At 42.6% G+C, this 16,882-nt stretch overlaps 1 protein-coding gene across 1 annotated transcript; it reads left to right on the forward strand.

Annotated features, from left to right (window-relative positions):
* The first annotated feature begins 13,788 nt into the window (after positions 1-13,788).
* Positions 13,789-16,032, forward strand: LOC102731213 (heat shock cognate 71 kDa protein). Its single transcript, XM_006727932.3, is given in 2 exon segments — positions 13,789-15,672; positions 15,675-16,032. Coding segments are annotated over 2 exon segments (1,938 nt in total). The 5' UTR covers positions 13,789-13,850; the 3' UTR covers positions 15,791-16,032.
* The last annotated feature ends 850 nt before the right edge of the window (positions 16,033-16,882 follow it).

The raw sequence follows: 16,882 nt of genomic DNA on the forward strand, positions 1-16,882 counted from the left end.
TTTTCCAAAATTTTCCCTCTCCACCACCCTATAATGAAGGATAATTGGAAGAAAGGCAAGCAGGGACAAGGCGCCCCCGTCCTAAGAGGAAACCATCCTTTTTTTTTTTTTTACATTTTATTTATTTATTTGAGACAGAGAGAATGAGAGAGACAGAGAGCACATGAGAGGGGGGAGGGTCAGAGGGAGAAGCAGGCTCCCTGCCGAGCAGGGAGCCCGATGCGGGACTCGATCCCGGGACTCCAGGATCATGACCTGAGCCAAAGGCAGTCGCTTAACCAACTGAGCCACCCAGGCGCCCAAGAGGAAACCATCCTTAAAAGGATTTTATACTGCCCTGGAAGGAGGCCTCCACCCTTTCCCTGCTTGTTGGAGGTGGTTGGAAAGTCACCCAAGATACATTTCTTTCCTCAGTGGCACTTCCTGACTCCTTAGGTTAAGGTTAAATTTAATATGGTTTTGAAAAAAATGTTTAATATATATTTTTACATAGCATATTTTTATATATTTTATATAATATATAAATACATGGATTTTGAAAAAACTTTGTCTCAAAACCATATTAAATTAAACCTTCACCATAAATATATTGCCATATATCTGCATACACAGAGTATCATTGAAAAGTTATCCAAGGGGCACCTCAGTCGGGTGCCTCAGTCGGTTAAGCGTCTGCCTTCAGCCTAGGTCATGATCTCAACGTTCTAGGATCGAGTCCCGCATCGGGCTCCCTGCTCAACAGGGAGTCTGCTTCTTCCTCGGCCTGCCGCTCCCCCTGCTTGTGTGCTCTCTCTCACTCACTCACCCTCTCTCTCAAATAAATAAATAAAAATCTTAAAAAAAAAGTTATCCAAAAAACCAGTAATAGAGCATGCTACAGGGGGAAATTTGCCTTAGAAAATGTGTCTTTCAATTTTTTTTTTTTTTTTGAGAGAGAGAGCATGAGTAGGGGGAGGGGCAGAGGGAGAGAGAGAATCCCAAGCAGGCTCCACACCCAGCTCGGAGCACAATGCAGGACTCCATCTCACGACCCTGAGACCATGACGTTAGCCAAAATCCAAAGTCAGACACTTAACAGACTGAGCCACCCAGGTGCCCTGTGTTTTTTAATTTTTAAGGGAAAATTTCCCAAGATAAATGTATTGTTTTCCTTAATACAAAAAGCAATACTTACTCACTAGGGAAAAATTAGAAAATAGAGAAAAAGTAGGAAAAAGAAAGTATGAACATTCATAATTTCATCCAGCAATAATCCTGTTAGTATCTTAGCATTTATCTTTTTCTATCTGCCCCTATTCCACTCCCTCAGACCCAGAGTTTATTGCCTGCTTCTCTGGTATACTTCTTACCATTTACCACCCTGGTTGGGTCTGACTTGTTTCCAAATCTTTTCTCCAATGAGCACATCTCTGCTTGGAGAACAGGGATTGTGTGTAGTTGGTCTTTGTAATTTTCCCGGAGTGTGAGATAGGAGGCTTGGTCTGCATAAGGACCTGGGAGACCATTTCTGCAAATTATGTGATCTCCCTGAGCCGTTCCCTCACCTGTAAAATGGAATAATGTTAGTGCCTACTTAAAGAAGATAATCCATGCAAATTGCTTTCAATGATTGTTTTCTAATATGACCTATTATTAGCATAGTGCATTCATTCACTTAGCACACATTTATTGCATGTCGATTATGTGCCAGACATTCTTCTAGGTGCCAGGGACACAGCGGTCAACAAAACAGTCACAAAACCCTGCCTTTAGGGAGCTCCCATCCTACTGTCTGGCTGGGAGTGGAGACCATATACAAAATATACAGCATATCTGATAATGACAGTTGTTACGGGAAACAGTTTTACACGTAGGTGCTCATTATATGTGTTTATTGAGTCATTTACTGTTCCCTAGCCTACTCTCCCCCACTTTCTCTCTGTCCCAAGTCCTGCTTTCCCATGGGATTAAATAACGCACACGGGGGTTACCCCCTCCAGACCTGCAGCGGATCTTAGACATAGGACTGATGAGGGCCGCAGTGTGGAAAAACCAGGCCAGAAGTCATGCAACACCCTTACCGATGGCATTCGGAGACACCAATACGTGTTTTTACGTGGGTTTTCTTCCGGATGAGCACACGGTTGTACTCTGCAGTTTGCACTCAGTTGTGATCAATAGTTGCTGCTCTGTGAAAGGGGTGGGGGTTGGGAGGTGCTGGCTGGAGCGTGTTTGACCCCTTGTGTTACCAAGCAGCGGCTCCTGTCCTGTTTCAAAACCCCCTAGAGCCGGAACTTGAACCTCACAAGATGGGTGGGCTAATGGACGACACTATTTTAAGACAAGCATCTCTTTGTAAATAAGCAAAGGCCAAATCTATGAGCCCAAGCCTAAAACAAATCAGAGTGGGAGGAACTGTGATTTTTTCTTAATGGGAAAAAATAAAACTTAGAGCATATCCAACACTGAGATAAATGTAGGGTGTTCTTGTTAGAAGATTTTAAATATGTGGAAGTTAATTTATTACTACAATATTCCTATATCCAAGCATTGACTAGTGTTCATGCAAATTTTAAATCTTCGTATTGTGTATTCATATTTAGTAATTTTATTATCCCATTATTATGATGGTGAAAATTCCACCACACAAATCTTTTACTACAAACTGGCATTGGATTTGGTTTTTTAAAGGATGGTTTATTTATTTATTTATTTTTAAAGATTTTATTTATTTATTTGAGAGAGAGAGCACGAGGGGGGCGGTTGCAGAGGGAGAAGCAGGTTCCCTGCTGAGCAGGAAGCCCGAGGCGGGCTCGATCCCAGGACCCTGGCATCATGACCTGAGCCTAAGGCAGACGCTTAACTGACTGAGCCACTCAGGTGTCCCGCGGATTTAATACTGCTTACTTTATATGGGTAAAGCCGAAATTGATTAAAATCTGTAATTTTTCCTTTTGCCAAATATAAAGTTTCCCACAAAAGTCACAAAACAAATCCATGAATTGCCCAGGGATCCTCGCCTCCTGGTATTTAACGTCCCACCCCCTCCACTCCCCGCCCCCCACCTGCGGAACTGTGTAACCAGCAGGAGCCTGTGGAGGTGACTGGGCACACCTTCCCAGCTGGGTTACAAAAGCCACTGAGGGTTCTCCTTGCTCTCCTTTAGGAAAGCATTAGGAAAATCAGCCACCATGTGGTGAGAGCACTCAGGCAGCCCCGTGATCAGCCAACATCCATCTGCCGGTCTTCTGGGCAAGCAAGCCTCCTTGGAAGCCAATCTAAGCCTTCAGACGGCTGTAGCCTTCACTCATATCTTCAGTGCAACCTCAAGAGAAACTGAGTCAGAACCACCCAACTAAACCACTCCCAAATTCCTAGCACTCAAAATCTGTAAAATATGTTTATTCTTTATGCTCCTAAATTGAAGGTTATTTTGTTACACAGCAATAGATAGTTAATGTAGTCTAGGAACATAAGTGTCTATAAAAGCATAAGAAATGTCTAGAAAGATGCACATGGCAATGTGTTAAACGTGGAGGAGGGGGCACCTGGGTGGCTCAGTCCTTTAGCGTCTGCCTTTGGCTCAGGTCATGGTCCTGGGGTCCTGGGATTGAGCCCCGCATCAGGCTCCCTGCTGAGCAGGGAGTCTCCTTCTCCCTCTCCCTCTGCCTTCTGCTTCCCCTGCTTGTACACTCTCTCTGTCCCTCTGTCAAAAATAAGTAAAATCTAGGGGTGCCTGGGTGGCTCAGTCGTTTAACGTCTGCCTTTGGCTCAGGTCATGATCCCAGGATCCTGGATCGAGCCCAGCATCGGGCTCCCTGCTCAGTGGGAGCCTGCTTCTCCCTCTCCCACTCCCCCTGCTTGTGTTCCCTCTCTCGCTGTGTCTCTCTCTGTCAAATAGGTAACTAAAATCTTAAAAAAAATAAACATGGAGGAGGTGCAGTAATAACAAGGAAATTAATGTTTATCTGTATTGCTTTAATGTTTTCTTCAGATGAATATATGTATGTTTCAATTATATAATTAGAAATAAATTTAAAGGCAAAACTTTAAAGCAATCAAGATGTCCTTTATAGGTGAATGGAAAACTGTGGTATAGCTATACAATGCAATGGAATATTATTCAGGAATTTTAAAAAATGAGCTATCAAGCCACAAAAGGACATGAAGGAAACTTAAATGCTAGATGAAAGAAGCCAATTTGAAAAGGCTACATACTGTATGATTCTGCCTATATGACATTATGGGAAGAGACAAAACTATGGAGACAGTAAAGAGATCACTGATTGCCAGGGTCTGGGGGGAGGGATGAATAAGTTGCACACAGAGGATTTGTAGGGCAGTGAAACTATTCTGTATGATACTATAAGAGCAGTGACATGTCATTATGCATCTGTCCAACCCCATACAATGTACAACACCAAGAGTGAACCTTAATACCAACTATGGCCTTGAAATAATAATAGTGGCCTAATACTGTCCTCTCAATTATCACCAATGTGCCACACTCATGCATGATGTTAATAATATAGAAAATGGTGGGGTGAGGGACTATGGATTATATGGGAACTAACTACACTTTCCACTCAGTATTTCTGTAAACCTAAAACTGATCTAAAAAATAAAGTCTAGGGGTGTCTGGGTGGCTCAGTTGGTTAGCCATCTGCCTTTGGCTCTGGTCATGATCTCAGGGTCCTGGGATCGAGCCCGCATCCAGCTCCCTGCTCAGCTCAGCGGGGAGCCTGCTTCTGCCCCGCCCCCCCTCCTGCTCTGTCTCTTGCTCTCTCTCGAATAAGTAAATAAAATATTTTTGAAAAATAAAGTCTATTAATTATTTAAAAAATACAGTAAATTTTAAAAGATGAATAAAGACAAATATACAAATACGGATATCACATCCTATTTGCCAGAGAACCAATCAGGGCCAGCTGGAATAGCAACTTCTGTGAGCAAGATGGAAAGAATGATTCATCTGTCACCCTTATTTCTATCAATGTTTTGTTTTTTTTTTTCTTTCTTTTCTCCAGCCAGCAGATAGAAGTTCAAAAATTTTGACTTTGGAATGGAGACTATTCCAAAACCCTGGTCCCTTACAGGTATATATTGTTAAAACATACCCCCCAAAGCTAACAACAGATTGAGAGTGGACTCTTGTAATGTTCCAGGAGATTCTGGGCCAGGGAGAGTCCACCAGATCTGAAAGAATGTGGCTATAAGCCTTACTGCAGAGCTTCAGACCAGTAGGCAGGCAGCTCCCACTGGACCACTGCCTCCGCTGAGCAGGTCACATTCCTTTTCTGGGAGGCAAAGTGTGGCCAGCCAGTTCCTGGGAAGCAGATGACAGTCCCTGGGTGAGGTTATCAACGTGCTGGGGTGAACAGAGATGAAGAGGATTGTTCAGGGTCTGGGGAAAGGATGCCAGGGGACAAATTGCCTAGAGAGGCTGAGCAATCATTAAAAGGATTGATCTAGCCTTGGGAGATGGCGCCCCCAACCCGGTCCACAGTGGTACCCAGCATGAGATCTGGCCTGGTAACAGCACACGGTCGGGAGTATTCTTCCTCATTCACTGACCATATAGCATAGTGCTGGTGCTGGGGTGCAGAGGTGAGCCAGCCCAAAGTCCTGGGATTGTTGGGGATTCTATTCGAGAGGGGCTCAGATCATGTTCACGCGAGTGTGAATGATGATACTCGTTAAAAGCAAAGTAAGGGGGAGGGGTAAGGAGGATAGGATGAGCGGAAGACGTCGTGATGGGTAAGGGGGTCAGGGAAGGCATGGCCGCTGGAAACGGAAGTCTGGTGAATGTGGCTGGAGGGAGGGACCTGGCTCTCTCCGGGGGGTACAGTGGACCCCTAAAGCCCAGCCTCAGCCAGATGTACTATTGCATCATGGGACCAAGGCTTTTGTAGATGAAATGGGCCTCCCTGCCTTCTTAGATTACACCATTGTAAAAACAGTCTAAGCGTGCTGTCCACCTTATCCCATTTAACCATGCTACTCAGGACAGCTTTGTATCGAAGGGGAAATGCCCTCAGAGATCCCCCTGTGCCTCTTGAGAAGGAAGCCGAGAGATGGAAACGCCTTCATCGGAGGGCTGGTTTGTGAGCTCACAGTTCGAGAGGCCTGGTGGAGGACTGGCCACGCCACCCACCTCCGTGGGCCCCTTGACCACGGGGACATCAGTGTTACATGGGTCCTACCATGGTCCCTTCCCATGTGACTGCCTTCTTCCCTTCCCCTCCTGGTTGCGCTGGGGCTCTGGTTTGCCCCCAGTCCAGCAGTTACATACTCGTGAGGAATCACAGACTCTAAACTGTGCAGTGTGTCCGTTAGCACATGACTCCGGAAATCATCTGACAGAGCCAGCAACTCATGTCCATTTGCACGGAGACCTAGTTTTGTCCTGAGTGTCACCCGGGACTAGGGAGGTGGTGAATGCAGGTTTTGCTTGTTTGTTTTGTTATGTTTTTAAAGAAGCATCCTTAAAAAGGATGAACTTTCAAAAGAAAAGGATGGGCAGCTCAGAATAAACAAGGCTTCTAATCCTTCCTGCCTCAGGCCATACTTACCTCAGGCCTTTCTGAAAAAGAGATTATAAATTAAACTGTGATCAGAGAGGAAAAGCACAGAGAGGTTCTGAGATTGAGGAGAATGAAGTATGATCAGGAAATTAGAATAATAGCATTTTAAACCAGGAGAATAGGAAAAAAACAGCAAAATATCAGTACAAAACTCTTACTTTTATACAAAAGTACCAGAGTTAATTATCCAACAGTTGAGCAAAACACATGTATAAAAGACCTCCATTTACAGAACTACAAAATTACAATGTCCTCAATGATGGGGTAAATGTTCAGTTTCTGGGTGTTACAGCTCCGCATTATGCTTATTTCTCCCAGTGGTTTATAAGACTTTGTGAGCGAACTCATTTTCATGGTTTTCTGTGGGAGTTCTGTGAGCCCTTCGTGGTGAAAACTTTGGCATGGTCCAGAAGAGTATGAAGTTTCTTTCTGCGAGCACCTTTGGAGGCTTCAATGGTCACAGGCCTGATTTTGTATTATTTTCTCAGGCTTCAGTTCTTGGGCCATGCAGGTGTTGGGTTCAGACCCAATCCACCTCACCACCACCTATGGCCCAGACCTGTCACTCTTCCCCTACCAGTGACACTAAGGAGAGCGGGCACACTTTCTCAGCACTTCCGTTAGATGTGCCAAGCACCACATCTCTGAAATCCTGCCCCTCATGCTGCTATCCAGCCCATACTCCCGCATCAACTGCTTCCTACCACTTGCGTTCTGTTTTCTCTCTCTATTTCTGATACCAAGGGTTTACATTTCATTCTTTCAAACTTGGTTTGAAAGGGAGCTATGTGGGTTTTTTCCCTGTAACTTAAAACAATCAACTTTATGAGTATAAAGTATATAATTTCCTGGGGATGTGTGTGTGTTTTATCCAGGCTTACTCCATGTATTTGTAGCAGTGATAGATGTCATCCTGGTCTGCCATGTTGCTGGAACCCAAGTGTCCATGAACAGGTGACTAGATAAACAAAATATGGTATCTACGTACAATGGGATATTGTTAGGGCATAGAAAGTTCTGACACATGCTATAACTTGGATGAACCTTGAAAATATGCTAAATGAAAGAAGCCAAACACAAAAGACCACAAATTCTAAGATTCCATATATATGAAATATCCCAAGAGGGAACTCCATGGTGACAGAAAGTAGATTCGTGGTTGTTTAGGATTGGGAGACTGGAGAGGCAGGGAATGATAGCTAAAAGGGATAAGATTTCTTTTTAAGACAGTGAAACATTCTCACGCTGACAGTGATGATGATCGCATGTATCTGTGAATATACTGAACACCTTTGAATCATATACAATGGGTGAATTGTATGATATGTAAATTATATCTAAATGAAGCTTTTTTTTAAAAAAAAGTGATGCTTCCTTTAAATCTGGTTCTTTCAGCTTAGAGAGCCAAATGGGCAAACACAAGAGATGGATTTAGTTGGGGTAAATCTGCACAGACTGAGCAGGGGATTTTGATGGTATCCTATCAACTTTCTTATCTTCTCTTTAGAACTTATTTGTATCCCTATCAGTAGTTCTTTTACACCTATCAAACCCTCTTAAGAAAAACTCTTTGCATTTGGATCAAAAGAATTTTTTATGACAATTGTCATCCCAAAATGTTCAAGTTCTCTCCATTTCCTATACTCCTACCCCAGGTTTATGGATATAATCTTTGATGTTCTTTTCCCCCACATTTTTAACAGCCTCTTTCATTTGCTTTTACTGTTTTGAAAATATCTTTACTGAAGTATAATTCACATACCATGCAATTCACCCATTTGAAGTGTAAAAATCAATGTTTTTTTTAAGCTTTTTTTTTAATGTGTTTTTGTGGTGTATTCACAGATACATGCAACCATCACCACAGCCAGTTTTAGAATATTCTCATCACCTCACACGCATACACACACACAAACCCCTTACCTACCCTTCAGCTATTTCTAATGAACACACGTTAAAGCTATGTAAGCTTAGTAAGCTAAAAGTTTGGGGCACAACTAATATCTTTATCTCATTTGTGTTACAAATAAAATCAACCCCTTTTATTTTAGAGTTGTTCATTCTTTTATATTAAAAAAGGGCAAAAATGAAATAAAATATTCACGTAGTTGGGAAATCACTGCTCTACGGCAGAGGTGGTAATTCAGCCAGAACTGAATTGTTGACCGAAAGTCAGGCGCATCTGGAAGACAGAGATGCTTGTTAGTTGTCATACATGAATGGTGGTTTGCGGGTGTTGGTGGACATTGAGAAAGTATACATTGGGTAATAGTCGGTACATGAAACAGAAAACTGCTTATCGATCATGTTTGGGATAAAGGAGACAAAAAGCTAAAGCCTGAGAAATAAGTTTAAATCACAAAAATAGAAGGATTGAAGGATTAAGAATGAATTAAATATTAAAGAGTTAAAAGTAAAATAATACCCCCCCAAATAAAGATACTTGATTTTGTTTTAAATAATGAAACTAAAAACTTAGGGCAAGGAGGACATATTCCATTTAATAAAAGCTACAAGAAGTATAAAATATCTGCAGATAAACTTAACAAGAAATATATAGGCTCAAATCTGTACATTGAATAAAACTGTTTTTCTATTGAGAGACACAAAAGAATACATAAATAAATGAAAAGAAGGGCCCTGTACTTGAATAGGAAGAAACAATAGTAGAGAGGTGTTCATTCTTCCTAAGAGAATCCACAAATTTACTGGGAACCCCCAAAATAAAAATATGTTGGAAAGCTATATACTAAAATTCATATGAAAATAGCCAGGAACGGGGGGCCTGGGTGGCTCAGATAGTTAAGCATCTGCCTTCGGCCCAGGTCATGATCCCAGGGTGCTGGGATTGAGCCCCACATTGGGCTCCTGGCTCAGCAGGAAGCCTGCTTCTCCCTCTCCCTCTGCCTCTCTCCCTGCTCATGCTCTCTCTCTCTATCTCTTTGTCTCAAATGAATAAATAAAAAAAAAGAAAAGAAACTAGCCAGGAAAAGTCTGAGAAGAAAAAAAGAATGAGGAGGAGGTTGGTCCTAACACATATTAAAGCATATTTTAAAGCTATTTACTTAACACATGTGACTAGGAAAACAGATCACTAAAACAGAACAGAGAACCTAGAAATAACAATAGGAACTATGTGATGAAGGTGATATTTAGCATCAGTGGAGAAAAGATGAATTATTTAAAAACTACTACTGATGGGGCGCCTGGATGGTGTAGTCAGTTGAGCTTCCTGCTCTTGGTTTCGGCTCAGGTGCTGGTCTCAGGGGTCCTAGGATCAAGCCCCACATTGGGCTCTGTGCTTGGCATGGAGTCTGCTTGGGATTCTCACTCTCCTCACCCCTGCCCCTTCCCCCCAACTCTCTCTCTAAAATGAATGAATAAATCTTTTTTTAAAAAATGTATAAAAAAATTACTACTGGTAAAACCAGTTGACCATTTGGGAAGAAATGAAGCTCTTCCTTGATTCTAATTCTCAAAATAAATTCCAGAGAGACTGAAAATTTTAATGTCAAAATTGAAAACAAAAGAGACTAGAAAAAAGCACAGTACAGGGGAAAAAAATCTTAGATAGGAGAAGACCTGAATTAAGGAAGAAACACAGGTCAAAAGCCATACATGAATTTATCTGCAAAGCATAAAAAAATAATTTACTTGCATAAAAACCTATCATTTCTTCATGACAAAAAATATATATATAATAAACAAAATCTAAAGAAAACATACAGGGAACAATACTTCCAACACCTACGATACCTATGACCTATGCATTGGAGGGCAATGTGATAATATCTACCAACATTTTCAAAGCAAATAGTTTTGACATACGAACTGTACTTCTAGAACTTTTTCCATAATCTCATGTGTATGTACATACTTTACTGAAGTACTATTTGTAACAGGAAGAGATCAGAAACAACCTACGTGCTCTATAAAAAGGGGACAGATTCGATACATTATGTACATCCATAATTTGTGTTATTGGTGCAACCCTTACAAATATTGGGGTAGGTCTTTGCATGCTGATTTAAAACAGTCTCCAAGATACAAGGTTAAAAAGAAAACCAAAGGTCCAGACTGTGTGAAAAGCAAGCTTCTATTGGTTCAATAAAGGGGGAGGAGTATGCTTATTATATGCATAGACCGTTTCTGGAAGAAAACACCAGATGCTGGTAACACTGTTGCCTCTGGAGACAGGGATTAGCAGACCAGCGGTCTTGCTTGCTTTTCATTGTTTACCCTTTTATCATTTTCCATTTCATCTCGTGCTTTTATTACTTTTCCAATTAAAAATAGTTAATAGAAAATCCAGGAAAACAAGTTGGAAGCAGGACATTTTTACCTTAAAGAAAATAAAGGAAATTAAAGCAGAAAGATAAAATGGAAAACAAACAGCAGACATTAAGGCAATTTTATATACTTGAATAGTGTGGAGATACAGAGCTGTAAAATCAAACATGCCATTGATAAAACAGGAAAAATAATAGGGGACTATGAAAGAAGAAGGGAAAAGATAACCTCTGGAGGCAGACAAAGCCAAGAGTCCTCAGTGCAGGCTATAGGTTGGAAATGGGTACCCACTGAGTATCCCCCAAGGATGCCTGAAGCTGAGCCAACCACACAGGGTCTAGGCAAGACCCAGAAGCAGAAAAGGGCAAGAAGGACAGAGGGCGTGCAGGCTGTGGGGGTAGGACCAGGGTGTGGCAGGGACGCTCCTCCAGTCCACTCTCTTTTGAGCACAGATGCTGTGGTTTGGAGAACGATGGTTGAGGATGGGGTGTGAAATAAAGGCTGTGCCTTTGGAGCATCCTATTCCCATGGAGACGGTGGGCTTGGGCAGATTGTTGGGGAAGTGGGTCTGGGCAGACAGCATCTGGACAGAACTTGTTTCCATTAGTGATCCCATGTGACAAAGATAAGCAGTGGCCCAAGTGGTTTCATTGGGCTCCAACCATCTCCTCTCTCTAGGCAGAGAGAGCCCCATTTGGACTCCTCAGGGAGGCGAAACCCTTAAGAAGCAGACACTGGGTCTTAGGTAATTAACAATAAAGGAGACGTAACTATTTGGAACCTGACAAGGATTGAGTGCAGAAGCAGGTAAGCGAATCCACTGTCCTCTTTTTTTTTTTTTAAGTTTTTATTTATTTATTTGACAGAGAGAGTGCGAGTAGGCAGAGCAGTAGATAGAGGGAGAGGGAGAAGCAGGCTCCCCACTGAGCTGAGCAGGGAGCCTGATGCGGGGCTCAATCTCAGGGCCCTGGGATCATGACCTGAGCCGAAGGCAGAGGCTTAACCAACTGAGCCACCCAGGCGCCCCCACTGTCCTCTTTTAAGCCAATCACTAAAAAGATGTGCAAAATGTATAAAACATTGCTTCCTTTCTAATTTTCTTTTGTCTTGGAAAATATAGGGTTTTTCCATAAAAGAAGGTTTTTTATGTTAACATACAATTTTTTTTAATCAATCAATATTTTAGATTTTTCTGTTTTAATTTCTATTATGGTAAGTATGGTATAACCCACATAAACAAAAGCTTCTTCACGGTCTTCAAAAACAACAATGATGACAACAGCAATAGTTACAATAAAGAGGTCCCAGGACCAAAAACTTGAACTACTGATTTGGGAGTAACACCAGTAGCTCCATCTGGGAGGATGTGCATGGCTTTCAACTGTTCTGAGGTTACCTTTTAGTAGGTTCCCTTTGGCTCTGTCCCTCAATCCCCTGAATTGAAGCCATAATCTCCACCTCTGAGTAGATTCTGGCATGGTGACCAGAGACCTACTTAGCTCAGGATCCCTTCCTCCTACTTCGAAGATCTCTGCCTGTGTGGGAGGTAGAGGGACGCAAGGTAGAATATATTCAGTCCTGAGATGGCAGTTGGGTAAATAAAACCCATTTAACTGAACCAAGGGGATTAAAAAGTGGGGTAGAAAGTGAAGACAGCACAGCATGGATCAGGTAGCATTTGGGCCAAATCTTGAGGGACATGTTGTATTTGGCCTTGCAATGTAACATACAGAGATCTGAAACAATCTTAGATACCCTGATTTCATCATGGTAAAAGCAAGTCAGTTCTTGTCTCCTGCCTACTCTTCTTTCTATCTCTACATCTCCTCCTATAACCAGGCATCATTCCTCCATCTCTTTGGCATGCCTTATAATAAGACAATTATCAGAAGTGTGTTTAGAAATACTCTGGATGACTTGACACTGAGAGTAAGCTCAAGATTAGGTGATGGCAGGGGTGCCTGGGTGGCTCAGTCGTTAAGCATCTGCCTTTGGCTCAGGTCATGATCCTGGGGTCCTGGGATCGAGCCCTGCATCAGGCTCCCTGCTCAGGGGGAAGCCTGCTTCTCCCTCTCCCACTCCCCTGCTTGTGTTCCCTCTCTCTCGCTGTGTCTCTCTCTCTCTGTCAAATAAATAAATAAAATCTTAAAAAAAAAAAAAAACATTAGGTGATGGCATAAGCCTGTGAAAAGACCAGAGGCATTGGAGTAGGGCAGAACTCATTTGGAATTTTGGCTTTCCCATGTCTTTACTCTGGGATCTTGAGCAAATTACTCAGTTCTTTAATCCTCAGTTTCCCCATCTGGAAAATGGACACAGTAGTACCAGCCTCTCAGAATTAAGGCAATTAATCATAAACATTTGTGGAAGCATAGTGCCTGGGACAAGGCACTCATGTAATGATGGTTAACTTCTTTCCTTGTGTTCCCACCTCCTCCCTCCACCCCTGTAGAGACACTCAGATGAGGATTCCAGCCATGACCAGGTAACCTTTGTGAGGATAGAGCCATCTGCACGTTAGTTCTTGGGTGAAGGTAAGAGTTTAACTAGACTAAAAAACACAATGTGTGTCACATGTAAGTAGCCGTTTCAGTGATTTTCTGTTAATGGCAAGTCAGTGAAAGCACAGGTACTATTATGAGAATTTGAGGTAGGTTAACCAGACCATATTACCTCTGGTCAAGACACATTCTGGGAGCAGGGCTGTTTATCTGTTCTTGCCCACATTGGGTTCTAGAATTTTTTTGCTGTAATAGGCAGAACACACCCACTGCTATCTATGCAAGGGTCCTTACCTTGGGACTTCATGAAAACAACAAAGAGATTCAGTGAAAATGGCTGACATTCTTTCAAACAGAATGGGAGCTATATGCAATTTTCTGTATGGTTAACATGGAAACAATATTAAAAATATTATAGGGTCTCATTGAACACTGGGCTAGATCACCAGACAGCTGTTTTCTTCTCAAGCCGAGCCAGGCCCACACAGAAGCAACCATGTCTAAGGGACCTGCAGTTGGCATTGATCTTGGCACCACCTACTCTTGCGTGGGTATCTTCCAGCATGGGAAAGTGGAAATAATTGCCAGTGATCAGGGAAACTGAACCACCCCAAGTTATGTCGCCTTCACTGACACCGAACGATTGATTGGTGATCATGCAAAGAATCAAGTTGCGATGAACCCCACCAACACAGTTTTTGATGTCAAACGCCTGATTGGATGTAGATTTGATGATGCTGTTGACCAATCTGATATGAAGCATTGGCCTTTCATGGTGGTGAATGATGCTGGCAGGCTCAAGGTCCAAGTAGAATACAAGGGAGAGACAAAAAGTTTCTATCCAGAAGAGGTGTCCTCTATGGTTTTGATGGAGATGAAGGAAATTGCAGAGGCCTACCTTGGGAAGACTGTTAGCAATGCAGTTGTCACGGTACCTGCATACTTCAGTGACTCTCAGCGTCAGGCTACCAAAGATGCTGGAACTATTGCTGGTCTCAATGTACTTCGAATCATCAACGAGCCAACTGCTGCTGCTATTGCTTATGGCTTAGACAAAAAGGTTGGTGCTGAAAGGAATGTGCTGATCCTTGACTTAGGAGGTGGCACTTTTGATGTGTCAATCCTTACTCTTGAAGATGGGATCTTTGAGGTCAAATCCACAGCTGGAGACACCCACTTAGGTGGAGAAGACTTTGACAACAGAATGGTCAACCATTTTATTGCAGAGTTCAAGGGCAAACATAAGAAGGACATCAGTGAAAACAAGAGGGCAGTTCGTCGTCTCCGTACTGCTTGTGAACGTGCTAAGCGTACACTTTCTTCCAGCATGCAGACCAGTATTGAGATTGACTCTCTATATGAAGGAATCAACTTCTATACCTCTATTACTCATGCCCGGTTTGAAGAATTAAATGCTGATCTGTTCCGTGGCACCCTGGACCCTGTAAAGAAAGCCCTCCGGGAAGCCAAGCTAGACAAGTCTCAGATCCACGATATTGTCCTGTTGGGTGGTTCTACCCGTATTCCCAAGATTCAGAAACTTCTACAAGATTTCTTCAACAGAAAAGAACTGAATAAGAGCATCAGCCCTGATGAGGCTGTTGTTTACGGTGCAGCTCTCCAGGCAGCCATCCTTTCTGGAGACAAATCTGAAAACGTTCAAGATTTGCTGCTGTTGGATGTCACTCCGCTTTCTCTTGGCACTGAAACTGCTGGAGGAGTCATGACTGTTCTCATCAAGTGTAATACTACCATTCCTACCAAACGGACACAAACCTTCACTACCTACTCTGACAACCAGCCTGGTGTGCTTATTCAGGTATATGAAGGTGAGCGTGCCATGACCAAGGATAATAACCTACTTGGCAAGTTCGAACTCACAGGCATACCTCCTGCCCCTCGTGGCGTTCCTCAGATTGAAGTCACTTTTGATATTGATGCTAATGGTATCCTCAATGTCTCTGCTGTGGATAAGAGCACAGGAAAAGAGAACAAGATTACCATCACTAATGACAAGGGCCGCTAGAGCAAGGAAGACATTGAGCACATGGTCCAGGAAGCTGAGAAGTACAAAGCTGAAGATGAGAAACAGCAGGACAAGGTGTCCTCCAAGAATTCACTTGAGTCTTATGCATTCAACATGAAAGCAACTGTTGAAGATGAAAAACTTCAGGGCAAGATCAATGATGAGGACAAACAGAAGATTCTTGACAAGTGCAATGAAATCATCAAATGGCTTGATAAGAACCAGACTGCAGAGAAGGAAGAATTTGAACACCAGCAGAAAGAGCTGGAGAAAGTCTGCAATCCCATCATTACCAACTGTATCAGAGTGCAGGGGGTATGCCAGGAGGAATGCCTGGAGGCTTCCCTGGTGGTGGAGCTCCTCCCTCTGGTGGTGCCTCCTCTGGACCCACCATTGAAGAGGTTGATTAAGCCAACCTGAGAATAGGTCTAACATTGTTCCACACAAAATATTTGAAGGACCCAAATTTGTAGCAAATTCCATGGCAGTTTTAATGTTGAGCTGCTATAGTAAATAAACTGGGCATTCTTGATACTTGAATATGGAATATGTGCACAGGGAAAGGAAATAAACATTGCACTTTATAAGCACTGTATTGTTAAGTGGAAAATGCAATGTCTTAACTAAAACTGTATTTAAAATTGGCACCATAAAAAAATATTATAAATAATTGCCCAGAGGGCGCCTGGGTGGCTCAGTTGGTTAAGCAACTGCCTTCGGCTCAGGTCATGATCCTGGAGTCCCGGGATCGAGTCCCGCGTCGGGCTCCCTGTTCGGCGGGGAGTCTGCTTCTCCCTCTGATCCTCCTCCTCTCATGCTCTCTGTCTCCCATTCTCTCTCTCAGATAAATAAATAAAAAAAAAATCTTAAAAAAAAAAAAAAATAATTGCCCAGAGATTCTGGTTTCAATGTCCAATTTTTAAATGAATGTTGCTTTATTGTGTCAGAGCACTTATTACTATTTGCAGTAAGCTCCCAGAGATGATTGCTCCACATTTGAGAACAGAGTCCTTTACCCATGCTATTCTAGAGAAATCTGTTTCTTCTATTTCTGACAAAAATCTGTTGCTACTTATTTCCCAGTGAGTGACATCCCTCTTCTCTCTTTCTGTCTCTCTTGTCCCTCCCTACCACAGTCCCTCCCTCTCCCCTCCTCTCTCTCCCTTTCCCCCCTCCCTCTCTTTCTCTCTCCCCTCAAGCCCCTCCTCTGCATTACTGGCTCCAAGGCCAAAGTCAGAGACTTTACTCTACAGCCAGCCATTTCTATTTCCTTACTTCTGTGCTCTGTGGAACTGTCAGTGAACTGGGGTGGAGGAAAGGGTTTATCCAGGCCCTGGTAACCAACACTCTACTCTCTGTTTATCTGAATTTGACTTTTTCAGATTTCATATATAGGTGATATCATACAGCATTTGTCTTTTTCTGTCTGACTTATTTCATGTCCTCAAGGTTCATCCAAGTTGTCAAAATGGCAATATTTTCTTCTTTCTCATGGCTGAATA

The sequence above is a fragment of the Leptonychotes weddellii genome, chromosome 8 (assembly GCF_054177405.1).
Source record: "Leptonychotes weddellii isolate Sample4059 chromosome 8, ASM5417740v2, whole genome shotgun sequence".
Classification (NCBI taxonomy): domain Eukaryota; kingdom Metazoa; phylum Chordata; class Mammalia; order Carnivora; family Phocidae; genus Leptonychotes; species Leptonychotes weddellii.